Consider the following 16,807-nt stretch of genomic DNA (forward strand, 5'->3'; position numbering starts at 1 on the left):
GTATTTCTCTCATTATGAGTGAAGGGGAATACCTTTTTTTTGTTTAAGAACCCTTTGGCCGGGTGCAGTGGCTCACACCTGTAATCCCAGCACATTGGCAGGCCGAGGCAGCTGGATCATGAGGTCAGGAGATTGAGACCAGCCTGACCAACATGGTGAAACCCCATCTCTACTAAAAATACAAAATTAGCCAGGCGTGGTGGCACATGCTTGTATCATGCCTGTAATCCTAGCTACTCGGGAAGCTGAGGCAGGAGAATCGCTTGAACCCAGGAGGAAGAGGTTGCGGTGAGCCAAGATGGCGCCACTGCACTCCAGCCTGGGCAACAAGAGCAAAACTTTGTCTCAAAAAAAAAAAAAAGAGCCTTTTAAATTTTCTTTTTTTGGTGAACTGTCTGTTCATATTCTGCAGCCATTTTCCATCATATGTTGGCCTTTTTCTTACCAATTTCTGTTGGCTCCTGGTCTGTGACACCAGTAAGAATATTTTCCCCGGTTTGTCCCTCGTCTTTTGACCTAGGATGTTTCTATTTGTTTGTTTGTTTGTTTTGGCCATGCAGAAGTTTTTTGTTAAATATAGTTGAACTTATCCATCTTTGCTCTTACACCTTCCAGATGTTGAATCACAGGCTTTGCCCACTGCGAGATTCTAGTATAATTCTTCCATGTTCCCGCGAGGTTTTCTTCTACATTAAACTCGGTTTTTGGTCGTGGAAAGAACAGGTTTACGTATTTCAAGTGACAATTAAAGGAACACCTTTTTCATGAGTGTTTTGGTTATGTGACCTTGTCTCATTGCATAATTCTGTGATGATACAAATGTAAAATATAATGTCCATTATGACATCAACATGAATACCCAGTACTGAGAAAGACAGCAACACATAAATAGTATGTTGTTATTTAGAGTGTGAACCACCTATTTGAGAGATAAACACAGATGATTCTTCTTTTACTGAGGTGACATGAGTTTGAGGGACATGACTAGTACTCCTGTTATATGTGGTATGTGTGCTGCTTTGTAACTTTCAAGGTGGCTGCATTCAATTCAGATCGAGCCCATGGTGCTGTTTCTCCGTCTCCCGCATGCACACGCGCTGGGGTCTCTTGATCGAGCCCATGGTGCTGTTTCTCCGTCTCCTGCGTGCACACGCACTGGGGTCTCTTGAGAGCTGCGTATTAAGGCCTCAGTGGCCGCGTGGCCACCTCCCGCTGCATAGCTGTTCTTTGCTCTGCTTGTGCACTCCGACTCTTGGTTTCCCATCAAGGGTACTGAGCTCTCAGCCCACCTCTTACTGCTCACAGTCACCGTCTCTTCCCTTTCCTCATCTGTCCTGTCCTGTGTTATTTTTCTCCATACGTTTTTAGTTTTCTTGAAAAGGAGCTGGCTTTCGAAGATAAAAGCAGGTGACTGAGACATTCTCCAGTGTTGATGAAGCCTGGCTCATCACCTGCATCCCCACACCTCATGAATCTGGCTCTTCACGGTTGCCTTGGTAGTCAGCTCCTGTCTACAGGATGCCTTTTTTTCTGTTGCCAAGATTGAATTTGATCAGGCACACAGGGGACTCACATGCGGAACTCCTAACAGGCTGTGCCAGGCGGAAGCGGGGAGTCTCAGCCTCCAGTCTGCAGATCCCAGTTCTTGGGTTCATGTCTCTCTAGTCACTTGGCTGCCTGAAGCTCATTCCCTAGAGATGCCTCACAGAGGCTTGCGAGAATCATATTCCCTGAATTCTCACGTTGATCACAGTAGCTGTCTGCTGCTTTTTATAATTGGGAGTTAGTTTTTCTGGAAATAAAATTCTGGGCTCATTTTTTTTCCCCTTGAGTATCTTACACATGTTCTTCCATCTTGTTCTGGCACCATGCTCCCAACAAAAAGCCTGATGCTAATCTAATTTTCTTTTCCTTGTAATTCTTGTGCTTTTTTAGTTTAGTTTAGTTTTGTTTTGTCTTTAAAGACTAGTGATTTTCAGCCTGGGCAACATGGTTAAACCCCATCTCTACAAAAAAACTTAAAAATGAGCCAGATGTGGTGATGCACCTGTAATCTCAGCTAGTCTGGAGGGTGGGGTGGGAGGATTGCTTGAGCCTGGGAGGTTGAGGCTGCATTGCGCTCCAGCCTGAGCAACAGAGCCAGACCTTGTCTCAAAACAAAAAACAAAACAAAAAACCAAAAAACAAACAATGATTTTACAGAATGTCTCTCTCTCTCTCTCTCTCTCTCTCTTTTTTGGAGATAGAGTCTGGCTCTTTCACCCAGGCTGGAGTACAGTGGCATGATACTGGCTCACTGCAACCTCTGCCTCCCAGGTTCAAGTGATTCTCATGCAGTGAGAATTCAAGTGATTCTCAGCCTCTCAAGTAGCTGGGTCTGGAGGTCTGCACTGCCATGCCTGGCTAATTTGTGTGTGTGAATTTTTAGCAGAGATGGGGTTTCATCATGTTGGACGGGCTGGTCTCGAACTCCTGATCCCAAGTGATCCACCTGCCTTGACCTTCCAAAATGCTGGGATTACAGGCATGAGCCATCGCACCTGGCCCAGAATGTGTCTCTTAATGTGGTCTTTCTGTATGTTCTTTCAATATATAGTCTTTGGTGGTGGTTTTGTTAATTTCATAAACGTTCTCCTGAATTGTAGTTTTTGGTATTTGCTCTACTGTCTTGCTTTGGTTTTCTTCTTTTAGGACCTCCTGTCATCTTTCAGTGGAACCTTCTTTGCTTATCTTCAGTATCTGTCATTTTCCCTTGAATCCTTTTTGTCTTTTGTTCCTTCTTTTTGATTTGTAAGATTTCCCCTCTATGCCTTCTGTTTCTCTTACAGCAGCATGAGGAAGGGTTCTTCACTTTTGTGTTCCTTCTGGTTTTGTCTTATTTCTGAAATAATTTTTTTCTCTTTTTCCTAATTCCTTCTTGAGTTCTGTTACCTCATTCCTGAGTCTTTTAAAATCTGATTCCTGGTGCTTTTTCCTGTCTTGTATTATTTTCTTAATTCTTTTAACTCCTTTTGAATCAGTCAGTTACACTGGTTTTAAACTCTTGTGGACCTTCTTTCTGGCGTCTTCTCACTGTCTGTGGGTACTCCCTGGCTTTTTTCTTCTTATGACCTTATAAGATTGATTGATAATGAAAACACTTTTAAAGTAACGTAAAACAGGTTAGTGCCAGAATAGCAGATTTTCCAGTCAAAATAAGCCTCTTTTTATTTTATTTTATTTTTTTTTGTTTTTGAGGAGTCTCACTCTGTCACCCAGGCTGGAGTGCAGTGGAGTGATCTCAGCTCACTGCAACCTCTGCCTCCCGGGTTCAAGCAATTCTCGTGCCTCAGCCTCCCAAGTAGCTGGGATTACATGTGCGCACCACCACGCCTGTCTAGTTTTTGTATTTTTAGTAAAGATTAGCCTGACTAACATGGTGAAATCCCGTCTCTACTAAAAATACAAAAAGTAGTCAGATGTGGTGGTGTGCTGCACACATGTAATCCCAGCTACCTGGGAGGCTGAGACACGAGAATCGCTTGAACCTGGGAGGCAGAGGTTGCAGTGAGCCAAGATCATGCCACTGCACTCCAACCTTTGTGACAGAGTAAGACTCCTTCTCAAAAAAAAAATAAAATAAAATAAAAAGAGACTTATTTTGACCGGAAAATCTGCTATTCTGGCAATAACCTGTTTTACCTTATTTTAAAAGTATTTTCATTATAAATCAATATAATGCGTTTCAGAAGAATTGTAAACACTGATGGATAAAGTTATATTTATGATTTTGCCATACTAGAATTCATGTGACATTCTGGTTTATTCTTGCCTTTCTCATTTTTTTATTAAGTATATTGCAGTTGCCTCAAACTTCCTCTTTCTTCACCGTTTTTAAGAGATAAAGTACTCAGTGTCAGTTTTCTGTCGGTGACTGAGCCAATTCCATACCCATGTGCCCCGCATTCCCCAGCCCCCATTCACTTCTGGCCCATTCAGTCCTGCTCTCGCCCTTCCTTCTTGGAGACCACAGCCCCCAAGTGCCACCCTCCCCAAGCCCCTGCTTCCTCATAGACGGGCTTTTCCCCCAGCCCCTCTCGCTGCTCTTGACCCTGTTGAGTGGAGATTAATCCTGTACCAAAGCTACACACAGAGCGTTGCGAAAGCAGTAACCCAAGGCTGGGTGCGGTGGCTCACACCTGTAATCCCAGCACACTGGGAGGCCAAGGCAGGTGGGTCACCTGAGGTTGGGAATTCGAGACTAACCTGACCAACATGGAGAAACCCCAAAAAATACAAAATTAGCTGGTGTGGTGGTGGGCCCCTGTAATCCAGCTACTCAGGAAGCTGAGGCAGGAGAATCACTTGAACCCAGGAAGCAGAGATTGCGGTGAGCCAAGATCGTACCATTGCACTCCAGCCTGGGCAACAAGAGTGAAACTCCGTCTCAAAAATAAAAACAAAGCAGTAACCCAGATTTGTTGAATATGGATAGTAATTTTCTTCTTGGATAGTAATTTTTTTCCTTTCCTTGTTTATGTGGAAGAGAGAGAGTGGTGCTACAATCCCCTCATTCATGAACATAATCCCCACGAAAGAAACACCCCCCACTCGAATCCGCACCAACAAGTTCACCGAGGGATTTCAGAACATCGTGGATGCTTATGGAGTAGGAAGCTACAGAGAAGTCAATCCAGGTTGGAAGTCTGATTCGTAAATACCCATATTTCCAATGGCATTGCCGCATTCTTGCTCTAAGAATGGAATAGATATTTGGAAAAAGAGGCTGATCGCTACTTTTTTGCTCTCTTATTTAAAACTAGAAGGTTTTAAATGCAACCACCCAATCCTATCTTGGGAATTCTGGAGAAAGTCCAGATCGTTGTGTATCATTGTGTTTGAATGAACTCAGAGTTTCCATATTTGCTGTGAATCAGAGATCCCTTTTCCTTTTTTCTGCAGCTCTCTTTACCATCATCACCTTCCCGTTTTTATTTGCTGTGATGTTTGGAGACTTCGGACATGGCTTTGTGATGTTTTTATTTGCCCTTTTGTTGGTGTTAAATGAAAATCATCCCAGACTAAATCAGTCACAAGAGGTAAAAATATAAACACTCCAGCTCATATATCTGGTTGGGTGGCATTAGCAGTGACCGAAAGAGACACACCCCTTAGATGTTCGCTGTAGGCTGTGGCTGTACTGGGCAGGTGTGTGGCCTGTCAGCTGTGGCTGACAGGGGTGTCTGCGGGGCCAGGCTGTTTTCCGAGAAGCCGCGGGAGGAGTGGTGAGGGTGGTTCCCACACCGACAGCTGTCACATGGACACCCTCCAGTGACCATATTCTGATCCTCCCGCCTTGCCCTTCACAGATCATGAGGATGTTTTTTAATGGCCGGTACATCCTCCTGCTGATGGGGCTGTTCTCGGTGTACACCGGCCTCATCTACAATGACTGTTTCTCAAAGTCAGTCAACCTGTTCGGCTCTGGGTGGAACGTGTCTGCCATGTACACCTCCAGCCACCCCCCCGCAGAACGTAAGAAGATGGTGCTTTGGAAGTAAGTGTCCCATAGCTGGTGATGCTCTGGGTGGGAAGCATGTTTCCTAGACCTTCCTCCTCCCTGGTCAGCCTCCTCACTCTGCTTTTTGTTACAGCGACAGCGTCGTCAGGCACAACAGCATTTTGCAGTTGGATCCAAGCGTTCCTGGAGTGTTCCAAGGCCCTTATCCCCTTGGCATTGATCCTGTGAGTGCACCGCACTCTGTCATTGTCTCTGGGTGCTCTGTGGTGCCACTTAGCTTCGGGCGCCACGAGGTTCTCTAGACTGTTGAGCAGGGTTCACGCTGCACCAAGGGGGAGGTGCGCATTAGCCCCTGTGCATCCCAGTCCCGGACATTGGGTGGGGAGGCCAGGAGCTGGGGTCCCTTGGTTTGGGAAGGTGAGGTCAGAGGAAGTCCTCAGAGAGCCAGGACTGTGTTCTGTCATGTGTCCTACCTATTTTCCTCTGGCGAAAAATGGCACTTCAGTAGCCCCGAAATGTGTGCCATTTCCTACATTTCTTCCTTGTATATGTGAACTTTTAAAAACCCTTGATCTGGAAAGAAGTAGCATGGAATGCTAGAGCTGAAAGGAAGCGTAAGGTTATTGTAGAGCTTACTGGGGTAGTTGTTTGGAATGGGAGAAGTGTTAGTAGAAAGAAAATGGAGAAGTACTCAGGCCTGTATTTCCAGCACTTTGGGAGGCCGAGGCGGGCAGATCATGAGGTCAGGAGATCGAGACCATCCTGGCTAACACGGTGAAACCCTGTCTCTACTAAAAATACAAAAAATTAGCTGGGCGTGATGGTGGGCGCCTGTAGTCCCAGCTACTTGGGAGGCTGAGGCAGGAGAATGGCGTGAACCTGGGAGGTGGAGCTTGCAGTGAGCTGAGATCCGGCCACTGCACTCCAGCCTGGGCAACAGAGCGAGACTCCATCTCAAAAAGTAAATAAATAAATAAATAAATAAAATAGAAAATGGAGAAGTAGCCGCAGGGTGCCAGGATCCCCAGCCTCTTCTAGGGCTCAGCGGCAGTGGCTGAGGCATCGGACCTTAGGGCTAGGTGGGGTTTTTCTGGGCTGTCAGGAGTCTTTCTGGAGAATCAAAAGAATGACTCAGAAACCATCTCAAAATTAGTTTGTGGATGTAATTGTGTACAGTCATTGGGCAAAAAAAGTCTAGCATTCCTTAACCTGGGCTCTCCAAGGAGGCAGTATCTCTTAGTGTGTTCTGTTTATTCTTATCTCTGATCATGATTAGTATAATTTCATGTTGTAGCATTAAGTCTTAATGTAACTGAAAACTTGGAAACACAGCTACAACAGTTTCTTTAAGACACAGTATTTTGGAGCCAAATTCAGTGATAACTTGTAGCTTTGTGTTAAGGAAAGAAATGTTTCTGAATAAGGGAACCAAGGAACAAAGTTTGAGTGAGTTTTTTTTTTTTTTTTGAGAGGCATTGGAGGAAATTGGGGTATGGTTTTGTCTTTCTGTTTTAACTTAATTTTAAACTAGGCATTACATTCATTTAGTTCAAAAGTAAACCAATGTATGTACATTACATATATAAAATGCATACTTTAAAATAATATATAAAAGTATATATAATATAAATATATCAGCGAAGTTGACTGGCCTCCTGGTTCTCAACCCTGAATACTTCATTCTAAAATCTTATTTTTCCAAGGGCAAAATGAGATAATTCAGGGCTAGGAACTGGGAGACTAGAAGTTTTAAAATTACCTGGGAGTGGTGGTGCGCGCCTGTGGTCCCAGCTTGTCGGAAGGCTGAGGTGGGAAGATTGCTTGAGTCCAGGAGGTCAAGGCTGCAGTGAGCCATGATTGCTCCACTGTACTGTAGCCCTAGGTGACAGTGAGACCCCTTATCTTAAAAAAAAAAAAAAAAAAAAAAGGCCAGGCGCAGTGGCTCACACTTGTAATCCCAGCACTTTGGGAGGCCAACGCAGGAGGATCACCTGAGGTCAGGTGTTTGAGACTAGCCTGGCCAACATGGCAAAACCCTGTCTCTACTAAAAATACAAACATTAGCCAGGCATGCTGGTCCAGCTACTCAGGAGGCTGAGGCAGGAGAATTGCTTGAACCCAGGAGCTGGAGGTTGCAGTGAGCCGAGATTGCGCCACTGCATTCCAGCCTGGGTGACAGAGTGAGACTCCTCAAAAATAAAAAAATAAAAAAAAGATTCTGTTTTAATAGGCCCTGTTTCCCTTTTCCTAATCCACCTGAAGAGCAGGTTGTAGGAATTCATTTTCAGACAGTAAGAGAAGCAGTCAGTGAGTGAGGAGGTTGTGGGGACTCAGACCAGCCAGGGGCACCCTGGGGAGGTCAGCCATGGCCTGGAGTCCCTCTTGGCACATCTTGGCTTGGCCACTTGCAGCATTTCTGATTTCATTGTATTCACAGCTAAACTTTATGACAAAATAGACATATAGGAGCATGTATGGCACATGTATATAAACGTGTGATGACACATGTATGTCTCCTGCCCACGTAGAGGGGACATAACCCAGGACCTTGAAAGCGTCCTGACCCTTCCAGTCTCTGAGCTGTGTGTGACTTTCCCTCGCCTTGCCTTTTGTCAAGACTTCCCAGGCACATCTCCCTAAGTGCTATGTGGTTCCATCTGGCATCCTTTGGCGTTAACAGTGATAAAATTGTTTTCTAACTGTCTGTGGCCCTGGTTTAAGGAAATCAGTGGTTCTCAGATTGAAAGCATCAAAAGAAAAGCCTGAATGTTGTTTCCTTCTTAAACTTAGAGCCACCTTTCGAGTTAAGACAGGGACTTTCTTGAGTGTCACCTGTTGAAGGAAGTTAAAGATTCTGTTTTGTTTTGTTTGGTTTGGTTTTAGATTTGGAACTTGGCCACAAATCGCCTCACTTTTCTAAACTCTTTCAAAATGAAAATGTCTGTGATTTTAGGAATCATTCACATGACTTTTGGAGTCATTCTGGGAATATTTAACCACTTGTAAGTACAGATTTTTTTTTAAGCAATATTTATAAACCAAACTTGGTATTTCTTCAGTTTTGCTTCTTGTTGGTGACTGGATTTATTGGGTAAGGGGCAGCCAATATGATGTTGTATTTACATGATTCTGTTGTGGCTGTTTAGATTTTCTGTGGTTTCAGCAATTCATTCATTCAGCAAATATGTATTTATCGAGCGCATAGTAGTGCCAAGTGCTATTTTAGGCACTCGGGGTTCAGCAGTGAGGAGGGCAGAAAAAATTTATTGCCCCAATGGAGCTTCCATTCAAGTGGGGGAGACATCTGACATGTGCATTCATGTCGATTTCCAGAAGGGATGCTTGTCATATTCCGTTTTTATTTTACAAATAAAAAATCTTTTTGTTTTTACTTTATTAGAGCTAGTATATGAAGAGTAAGAGATGGTGTCATTTTTCTCTAACTAGACCTGTTCATTCTCATCTCTAAACATAATTTGTATAATTTGATGTTGTAGCTTTAAGTCACTATAACTGGAGTCTTGAAAAACTTTTATAACAATGTAAGATACAGCATTTTGGAGCCAGATTCACTAATATTGTGTAGCCTTACTTCTAAGGAAGTTAAAAAAAACATTTTCTAAGGAAGAAAATGTTTCTGAATTAGGGAACCAAGGAAGAAAATTTGAGTGAGATTTGACCCCCAAAACTGTAGCCATTTTGGCCGACCTCACATCTCTTCCTCGTAGATGTATCTGGATACTCAGATGTATCTGGAGTCATCATATGAGAAATTATGTTATTCTGAAATTCGCTTTATGTTTAGTTGTAGAGAGTTAAATTTACTCTTTTTAACGTAGGCTGATCTTGTTCATGGGTTGATTGATTCCTTTTCTTTTCTAGGCACTTCAGGAAGAAGTTCAACATTTACCTGGTTTCCATCCCAGAACTTCTCTTCATGCTCTGTATCTTTGGATACCTTATATTTATGATTTTCTACAAGTGGCTGGTTTTTTCAGCAGAAACCTCCAGAGTTGCTCCCAGCATTCTCATTGAATTTATTAACATGTTTTTATTCCCAACCAGTAAAACAAATGGTCTTTACACAGGGCAGGTGAGGCATCTTCCCACTCTCATGAACTTAACGAAAGTATTCCCAATGGCCTTTTATTCTGAGCAGCAGAAGTGTCGGGGTGATCTCCACAGACTCCCAGGAGCCTGGGAAGGCTGCTTCTGTCTCTGCGTGTGTCATCACTGGAGGATGCCAGTCCAGCTCGACTGCTGTGTGCAGGCTCTGGTCAGGCAGCATGACCAAACTCGCTGCCATTCAGTAGCCATCAGAATGAGTAGGAAGAGGCCAGGCACAGTGGCTCGTTTCTGTAATCCCAGCACTTTGGGAGGCCAAGGCTGGCGAATTGTTTGAGCCTGTGAGTTCGAGACCAGCCTGGGCAACACAGCAAGACCTCATCTCTACAAAAAATACCAAAATTTTCCAGGCGTGGTGGCTGTACCTGTAGTCCCAGCTACTTGGGAAGCTGAGGCAGGAGGATCACTTGAGCCCAGGGGGTCGAGGCTGCAGTGAACCATGACTGCTCTGCTTCACTCCAGCCTGGGTGACAGAGCAAGACCTTGTCTCAACTAAAACCAAAAGCAAAAAAACTCCTGAAACCAGCAGAACTGGTGGGAAGAAAATGCATTACCGGAGGGTTTCCCGAGGGCTGCCCAGTCCCCCCATTTAGAAGGGACCACCTGGGTCACAGCACATGGACCCTTTCGAAAAATGAGCTTTCCTCTCACTCTACGTTTGTGTGATGTCACAGTGGGCTCTCAGGGTTCCCTGCTCTGCTTGAGGCCCCACTCTGCCATTTCCTCAGGATGGAACTTGGAGCAGATGACTAACTTCTCTCTGCCTCTGTTTCCTCATCTGTAAAGTGGGACTAAAAATAGGAGCTGGTTCATGGTGTAGCGCACATGTGTCCAAAGTGCGTACGAACGCACTTGCACAAGCCAGCTACTCAGTAAATGTCAGCGTTTGCCATAGTTCTTACCCACCTTACATTGAAGGTCTTTCTGCTGTGAGTGCCACGGCACCTCCTGCCCATGGATGCTGGCCCAGACACAGCTCACCACGTTGTCCAGTGTCTGTGAGGACATCTGGGAAACCCTCCCAGTCGGTAGTGTCCGAGCCTGTGTTCCTCCTGAGCCGTGTTTTGGTTCTTCATCTTGTTAATCTGTGAATGAAGCATTTGGTTTTGTTTTTCACATTCTATTGGGTGCTGGAAAGTTTTAAGTCGGATTTGAAGCTCAACTTACATAACTTTGGCCTCGTTGACGAGATGCATATTTGCGTTCTCTTTGAACTTTTCAAGTTTCTGCTTTTTTTTTTGTTTCTCTTGTTTATGATTTTTAAGAATTGTATTTTATCATTATTTTGTTGAAGCTTTGTACGATGGCATAGACACCACAGATAAAAGCAAGGGCGTTCAGTGGGCATAGGCACTGTGGACAGAAACATCAGTGAAGGGCAGCTCCCTTTATTCAGTACCTGCCGCACACCTGAAAGTGTGCTTTCCTTACTTAGTGTTTCTTAGTTCTCACAACAGCCCCAGGAGGTAGGTGGTGTCGTCCCCTGTTACTGGTGATAACCAGTGGCTCAGGGCAGTCCTGGTCACTCAGCGGTCTGTAGGGCCAGGCTGGTAACCTAGGTCAGCCTGGCTCCAGCCTAGGACTTCTGATGTGGCTCTGCCTGTGGCCGCCACCTCTCGGCTTTTTGAGAGGCTCATCGTGTTGATGTTGTGTAGATAATACAGCCCTGTGCCTGAGTAGCACACAGAGCTCTCGGGACCTGTTTTTGATGAGGGGCAACCATAGAGAGTGATAAGCTTGGACAGCACAGTGTCCCGTCCAGACCCTGGAAAGCCATGCGGACTGCCGTGGCTGTGTAAGCCTGAGTGAGTTTTGCTCTTGATTTAGCTTTAAGTAACTATAAATCTTGGTTTTTCTAAGGAAGTTTTTTTGGTTTTGTTCTGAATTCTCTTCCACGATTTTCTGTGTGTGGAGGTAAATCCACTTGCTTCACACTCGGGAGTCCTCAAACAGTCTTTATAATCATCAAATAACAGGAAAACAGAACCAAAAATATAAAAAATATTCTGCTTGTGCTATGCTTTCTCATTTACAGTGTTTCCAGAAAATGATTAGTTGGAGTTTGACTTTATTTACAATTTTTGTAAAGCTTCCTTGCTGGTCTGAAACAAAATAATACTTTACCACAGGGTCATTAATGTTAGGCATCAGTTCTAGAATTCAGCTGTGAGTTCAGGAAAAGAAAACCCACTGGCAAGTGTAGCTGGCTGGCATTTATTTAATGTTCCTCGCGTGGAGACATTGTTTGATCTTTACTGATTTCATCGTGTGCTACTGACACCGCAAGCGTGCGTTCACGTTGTAATCGAGTTTCTCACCTTCTGCACTAACAGGAGTATGTCCAGAGAGTGCTGCTGGTTGTCACAGCATTGTCTGTCCCGGTCCTCTTCTTGGGAAAGCCACTGTTTTTGTTGTGGCTTCACAATGGGCGTAGTTGCTTCGGGGTGAACCGGGTAAGTGCCGGTTTGGATGCATGCTTGTAAAGTGTGAGCAAAGTCTGCTTTCAGTTATACAAGGATTGGTGTAGAAAACACCCCTGGAGGGTTCCTTGTCTTGATTTAAAAGCCAAAGCTTCCTTTATTTAAAACATTGACGTTGGCTGGGCATGGTAGCTCACACCTGTAATCCCAGCACTTTGGGAGGCCAAAGCGGGCAGATCACTTGAGCCCAGGAGTTTGAGACTAGCCTGGGCAACATGGTGAAACCCTGTCTCTACCAAAAATACAAAAATAAGCCAGTGTGGTGGTGTGCACCTATAGTCCCAGGTACTCAGGAAGCTGAGGTGGGAGATTGCTTGAGCCTGGCAGGCAGAGGTTGCAGTGAGCTGTGATCGTGCCACTGCACTCCAGCCTGGGCAGCAGAGCAAGACTCTTGTCTCAAAATAAATAAGTAAATAAAACATTGATGTTGAAAGAGCCTGCTGTGTCCAGGGCCTGTGGAGACAGGCCCTGCTGGCATGAACTACAGGCTTATTAGGAGTTTAACTCAATCCTTCAATTCAGATGGGCATAATTAAAATGCCTTTTTCCATATTCTTCTTAATTTCTTCTTTAAGATTTTCTTTTTTCTTTTTCCTTTTTTTTTTTTGAGACTGGAGTCTTCCTCTGTTGCCCAGGCTGGAGTGCAATGGCACTATCTCAGCTTACTGCAACGTCTGCCTCCTGGGCTCAAGCAATTCTCTTGCCTCAGCCCTTGAGTAGGGGGACTACAGGCACCCACCACCACGCCTTGCTAATTTTTGTATTTTTAGTAAAAGACGGGGTTTTTCTATGTTGCACAGGCTAGTCTCGAACTCCTGACCTCAGGTTATTCACCTGCCTCGGCCTCCCAAAGTGCTGTGATTACAGGTGTGAGCCACTGCACCTGGCCTAAAGAACTTTTTTATTCTTAAAGAGCTGAATCATTAAGAGAAACAAAGAAACTATAAATAAAGTTTTGTTTTGTCACAACCTTGTAGTTTTACAGGCACTGACTCTGTGCTCTTTCGGTTGTTAGAGTGGTTACACACTTATAAGGAAAGATAGTGAGGAAGAAGTTTCATTGCTGGGAAACCAAGATGTGGAAGAGGGAAATCACCAGGTGGAAGATGGATGTAGGGAAATGGCGTGTGAAGAGGTAAATCTTTTCAACTGCTATTGATAGATAAGTAACCAAGCTTCCATAGAGATGATCATGTTAAGATAATATTTAATCATCTTAAAAAATGGTTAAGGAAATGGGACTTCCAGCCTCCAGAACTATGAGAAACCAGTTTCCATTGTTGAAGCCAACCAGGCGGTGGTTAGGGTTCGAGTGAAGGTTAGCGCTTTCCAAATGCTGTTTGATGATAGAGTTGGTGGCATTATATGTGAGTTCGGGTCATTTTGTCCTTTTCCTTCTCCAGTGGGATTTCTGCTGTTATATTACCAGTTATGATTGGAGTGACTTAAGGTGCCATGAACATTGCTTTCAGAAGTTTCTTGTGTCAGTCAGAACTTTTCCATAGTTGGAAGAAATAGAGACCCAGTTTTTTCTGATTGCAAAGGGATTTTTATTGGCTCATGGCAGGACAGAGGTAGAGTTGGTTTCAGGATGATTACAGTTTTTGGGTCTCCAATTCCAAGAGGCCTTGGTTGGCTTTTTTTCTTTGTAAGTTTTCTTTATATTGTGAAGTCAGTTGGCCCCATGATGCTAGAACCATGGTCACAAGTTGCCCTGGGCTTATTTTTTCAGTTTTTCCATCAGCGAGCAAAGCGCCCTTACCAGCTTGTTACTCTTAGGAAAAAATCCCCACATACTTGCTGTCCCTGCACCAGTGACTGCCGCCTCATTCCCCTGCACCGGTGACTGCCGCCTCAGTCCCCTGCACCGGTGACTGCCGCCTCAGTCCCCTGCACCGGTGACTGCCGTCTTAGTCCCCTGCACCGGTGACTGCCGCCTCATTCCCCTGCACCGGTGACTGCCGTCTTAGTCCCCTGCACCGGTGACTGCCGCCTCAGTCCCCTGCACCGGTGACTGCCGCCTCAGTCCCCTGCACCGGTGACTGCCGTCTTAGTCCCCTGGGGCTGCCATAACAAAATACCACAGACTGGGTGGCTTCAATAAGAGACTTTTTCTCACAGCTCCGGAGGCTGGCAGGCCCGGACTCAGATGCTGGCAGGCTGCTTTCCCCGAGGCCTCCCTGCTCGCTTGCTGTGTGTCGGCCCAGGGCCTGTCCTCTGTGCCTGTGGCCCTGCTTTTCCTGCTCTTCCCAGAAGACAGCAGTCACAGTGGGTCAGGGCCCACCTCCTGACCTCACTCAACCTTGATTACCTCCTCAAAGGTTCTGTCTTCAAATACAGTCACATTGCAGTTAGAGCTTAAGCATAAGACTTTTGGGGACATAATTCAGAGCAACTGTGGTTGGGGATATAAGGCTGGACAGGGAAGTAGTAGCTCCCCACAAAGAAGAGAGGTGCAGTCCCGGGCAGACAGAGCAGAGCACGGCCTCTGCTTTCTTTTCTTGGAAACTTTACTTTGACCATTTAGTGAGGACCAAACAAAATTTCATATAATCAGCATTTTGTAATTATTATGTAATTTCATGTTTTAATTCGGGACAATTAATAATTAAGTTCTAGCATCATAGAGAAACAAAAGCAGAGCTGGAAAGCGCATCCGAGTCACCTTGCCTGGTGTTTTGCAGCTTTTTCCTATCAGGGACCCCTTGCATAGTTTTCCCTGGTTGGCTCTACTTAGAATGCCCACATCTAGTGAATCGCCTTCTACTCTTGCGGTTGGTGAATACCTATTTTATCAGTAGAGGTTTCATAATTACTGAGACCTGCCCAGGAATCCCATTTGTATAGCAGCTGTGGCCGTGGCAGTTCCTCTGGTCTAGCTTCTTGGTTTACACACGGGAGTCTGAGGCATGGAGTGGGAGTGGGACTGATGAAGGTGGGGATTTGGGGTGGTAAAGTCTGGTCCTGGAGCTGGGTAGTGGCAGAGTGATGGACAGAGTGCAAGTCTTGGGTTTCTGTTCCTCACGCTCCAGTGTGTTCTCACCAGCATCCAGCCAGCAGCTCTTTCATTGTAATCCTTGAAGTGGAACCCACTTGGCATGTAGAAGTACACATGAAACATCATGACTCTAACATATGTTGTGTGATCTCTCTCAGTTTAATTTTGGAGAAATATTAATGACCCAAGTAATCCATTCCATTGAGTACTGTCTGGGATGCATCTCCAACACCGCCTCCTACCTGAGGCTCTGGGCACTCAGCCTGGCTCATGCACGTAAGTTCCTGCTTAGACCTGCAGTTCCCAACGCCCTGTAGTGCCAGCAGACTCAGGGGGCACTGTGGGATATTTTAACTTGGTAACTAATAGTCATAGCACCATCTTTCAGCTGCCATGTGAACTTATACTATTCACTACTTAATACACAGCTCTCTTGGCTATTTCTTTTGGCTGAGGGGTGCTGTGGAAAAATCACAGAGGGGGTCTCTCTGAGGCTGGTCTGGCTTCAGAGGCTGCCCAATTAAAAAAAAATCACTGAGACACAAGGGGCTTTGAGAACTGAGATGGCTTGGGAGCCTCTGGTGTAAACACTTGCTGCTGTTGCCATTCCTGTTTCTGTTAGTAGTTATTTTATTCAGTGCTGCCTTACCGGGTGTGAATATCTGTTTATTTCAATCAAGTCCTGCCACAGCACTCATGGGTAGCTCTGATCACAGGAGTCCTCCCTTTGTACGATTCCAATAATGCACACATGTTAGTTTCCACAGTGTAATTAACACCTGTTCCCCAGCAGGATGGCTCCAATTTCAGTCACCACAGTAACTAGCTGTGTAGGTAGGTGCAGGTGCATTTACCACCCTATGTGCAGCGGGTGTTGTGATGAAGATGCTGATGACCCACCAATGGTGCTCGGCAATGTTTCAGGACACTGAAGGGTGCAAAGGGTGCAGTGTTGCAAGTGGGTTCAAACTTAGAAAATAATAGGACAGGCCGGGTGCGGTGGCTCACACCTGTAATCTCAGCACTTTGGGAGGCCGAGGCAGGTGGATCACCTGAGGTCAGGAGTTTGACACCAGCCTGGCCAGCGTGGCAAAAGCCCATCTCTACTAAAAATACAAAAATTAGCTGGGCATGGTGGCGGGTGCCTGTAGTCCCAGCGACTTGGGAGGCTGAGGCAGGAGAATTGCGTGAACTTAGGAGGCGGAGGTTGCAGTGAGCCAAGATCACGTCACTGCCTTCCAGCCTGGGTGACAGAGCGAGACTCTGTCTCAAAAAAAAAAAGTTAAAGGAAAAAAAAATAGGACAATTTGGCAAGTATTAGGAAAGATGCTTGCTCTGGATCAGGTCACCCAGCTTGCCAAATTACGCAACAGGAACCAAGCACTGTTCAAACTACCCTAATAAACTGGTTTTTTGGTTTTTTTGGTTTTTTTTTAAATAACAGACAAAAGACTTTAATACCCAGTGCTTCTAATGTTTTAAAGATATATTTACCATTTTTTCATTTCCCTATAGTTTTTGTTAAAACATTAAAAACTCTTCTATTGGCCGGGTGCGGTGGCTCATGCCTGTAATCCCAGCACTTTGGGAGGCCTCGGCGGGCAGATCACAAGGTCAGGAGATTTTAAGACCATCCTGGCTAACACGGTGAAACCCCGTCTCTACTAAAAATACAAAAAATTAGGGCCGGGCGCGGTGGCTCAC

The 16,807-nt window shown here is 45.1% G+C and overlaps 1 protein-coding gene across 1 annotated transcript in view; it reads left to right on the top strand.

Annotated features, from left to right (window-relative positions):
- The window catches only part of ATP6V0A2 (ATPase H+ transporting V0 subunit a2), a 53,742-nt gene that overhangs the window by 33,505 nt on the left and 3,430 nt on the right, over positions 1-16,807 (top strand). The window contains exons 10-18 of the mRNA XM_045366203.3: positions 4,526-4,676; positions 4,942-5,078; positions 5,349-5,536; positions 5,634-5,724; positions 8,384-8,502; positions 9,383-9,593; positions 11,959-12,078; positions 13,121-13,240; positions 15,262-15,379. Coding sequence (XP_045222138.1) covers positions 4,526-4,676; positions 4,942-5,078; positions 5,349-5,536; positions 5,634-5,724; positions 8,384-8,502; positions 9,383-9,593; positions 11,959-12,078; positions 13,121-13,240; positions 15,262-15,379 — 1,255 coding nt within the window. The remainder of the gene's footprint in view (positions 1-4,525; positions 4,677-4,941; positions 5,079-5,348; positions 5,537-5,633; positions 5,725-8,383; positions 8,503-9,382; positions 9,594-11,958; positions 12,079-13,120; positions 13,241-15,261; positions 15,380-16,807) is intronic.

Source organism: Macaca fascicularis, chromosome 11, assembly GCF_037993035.2.
Source record: "Macaca fascicularis isolate 582-1 chromosome 11, T2T-MFA8v1.1".
NCBI lineage: Eukaryota > Metazoa > Chordata > Mammalia > Primates > Cercopithecidae > Macaca > Macaca fascicularis.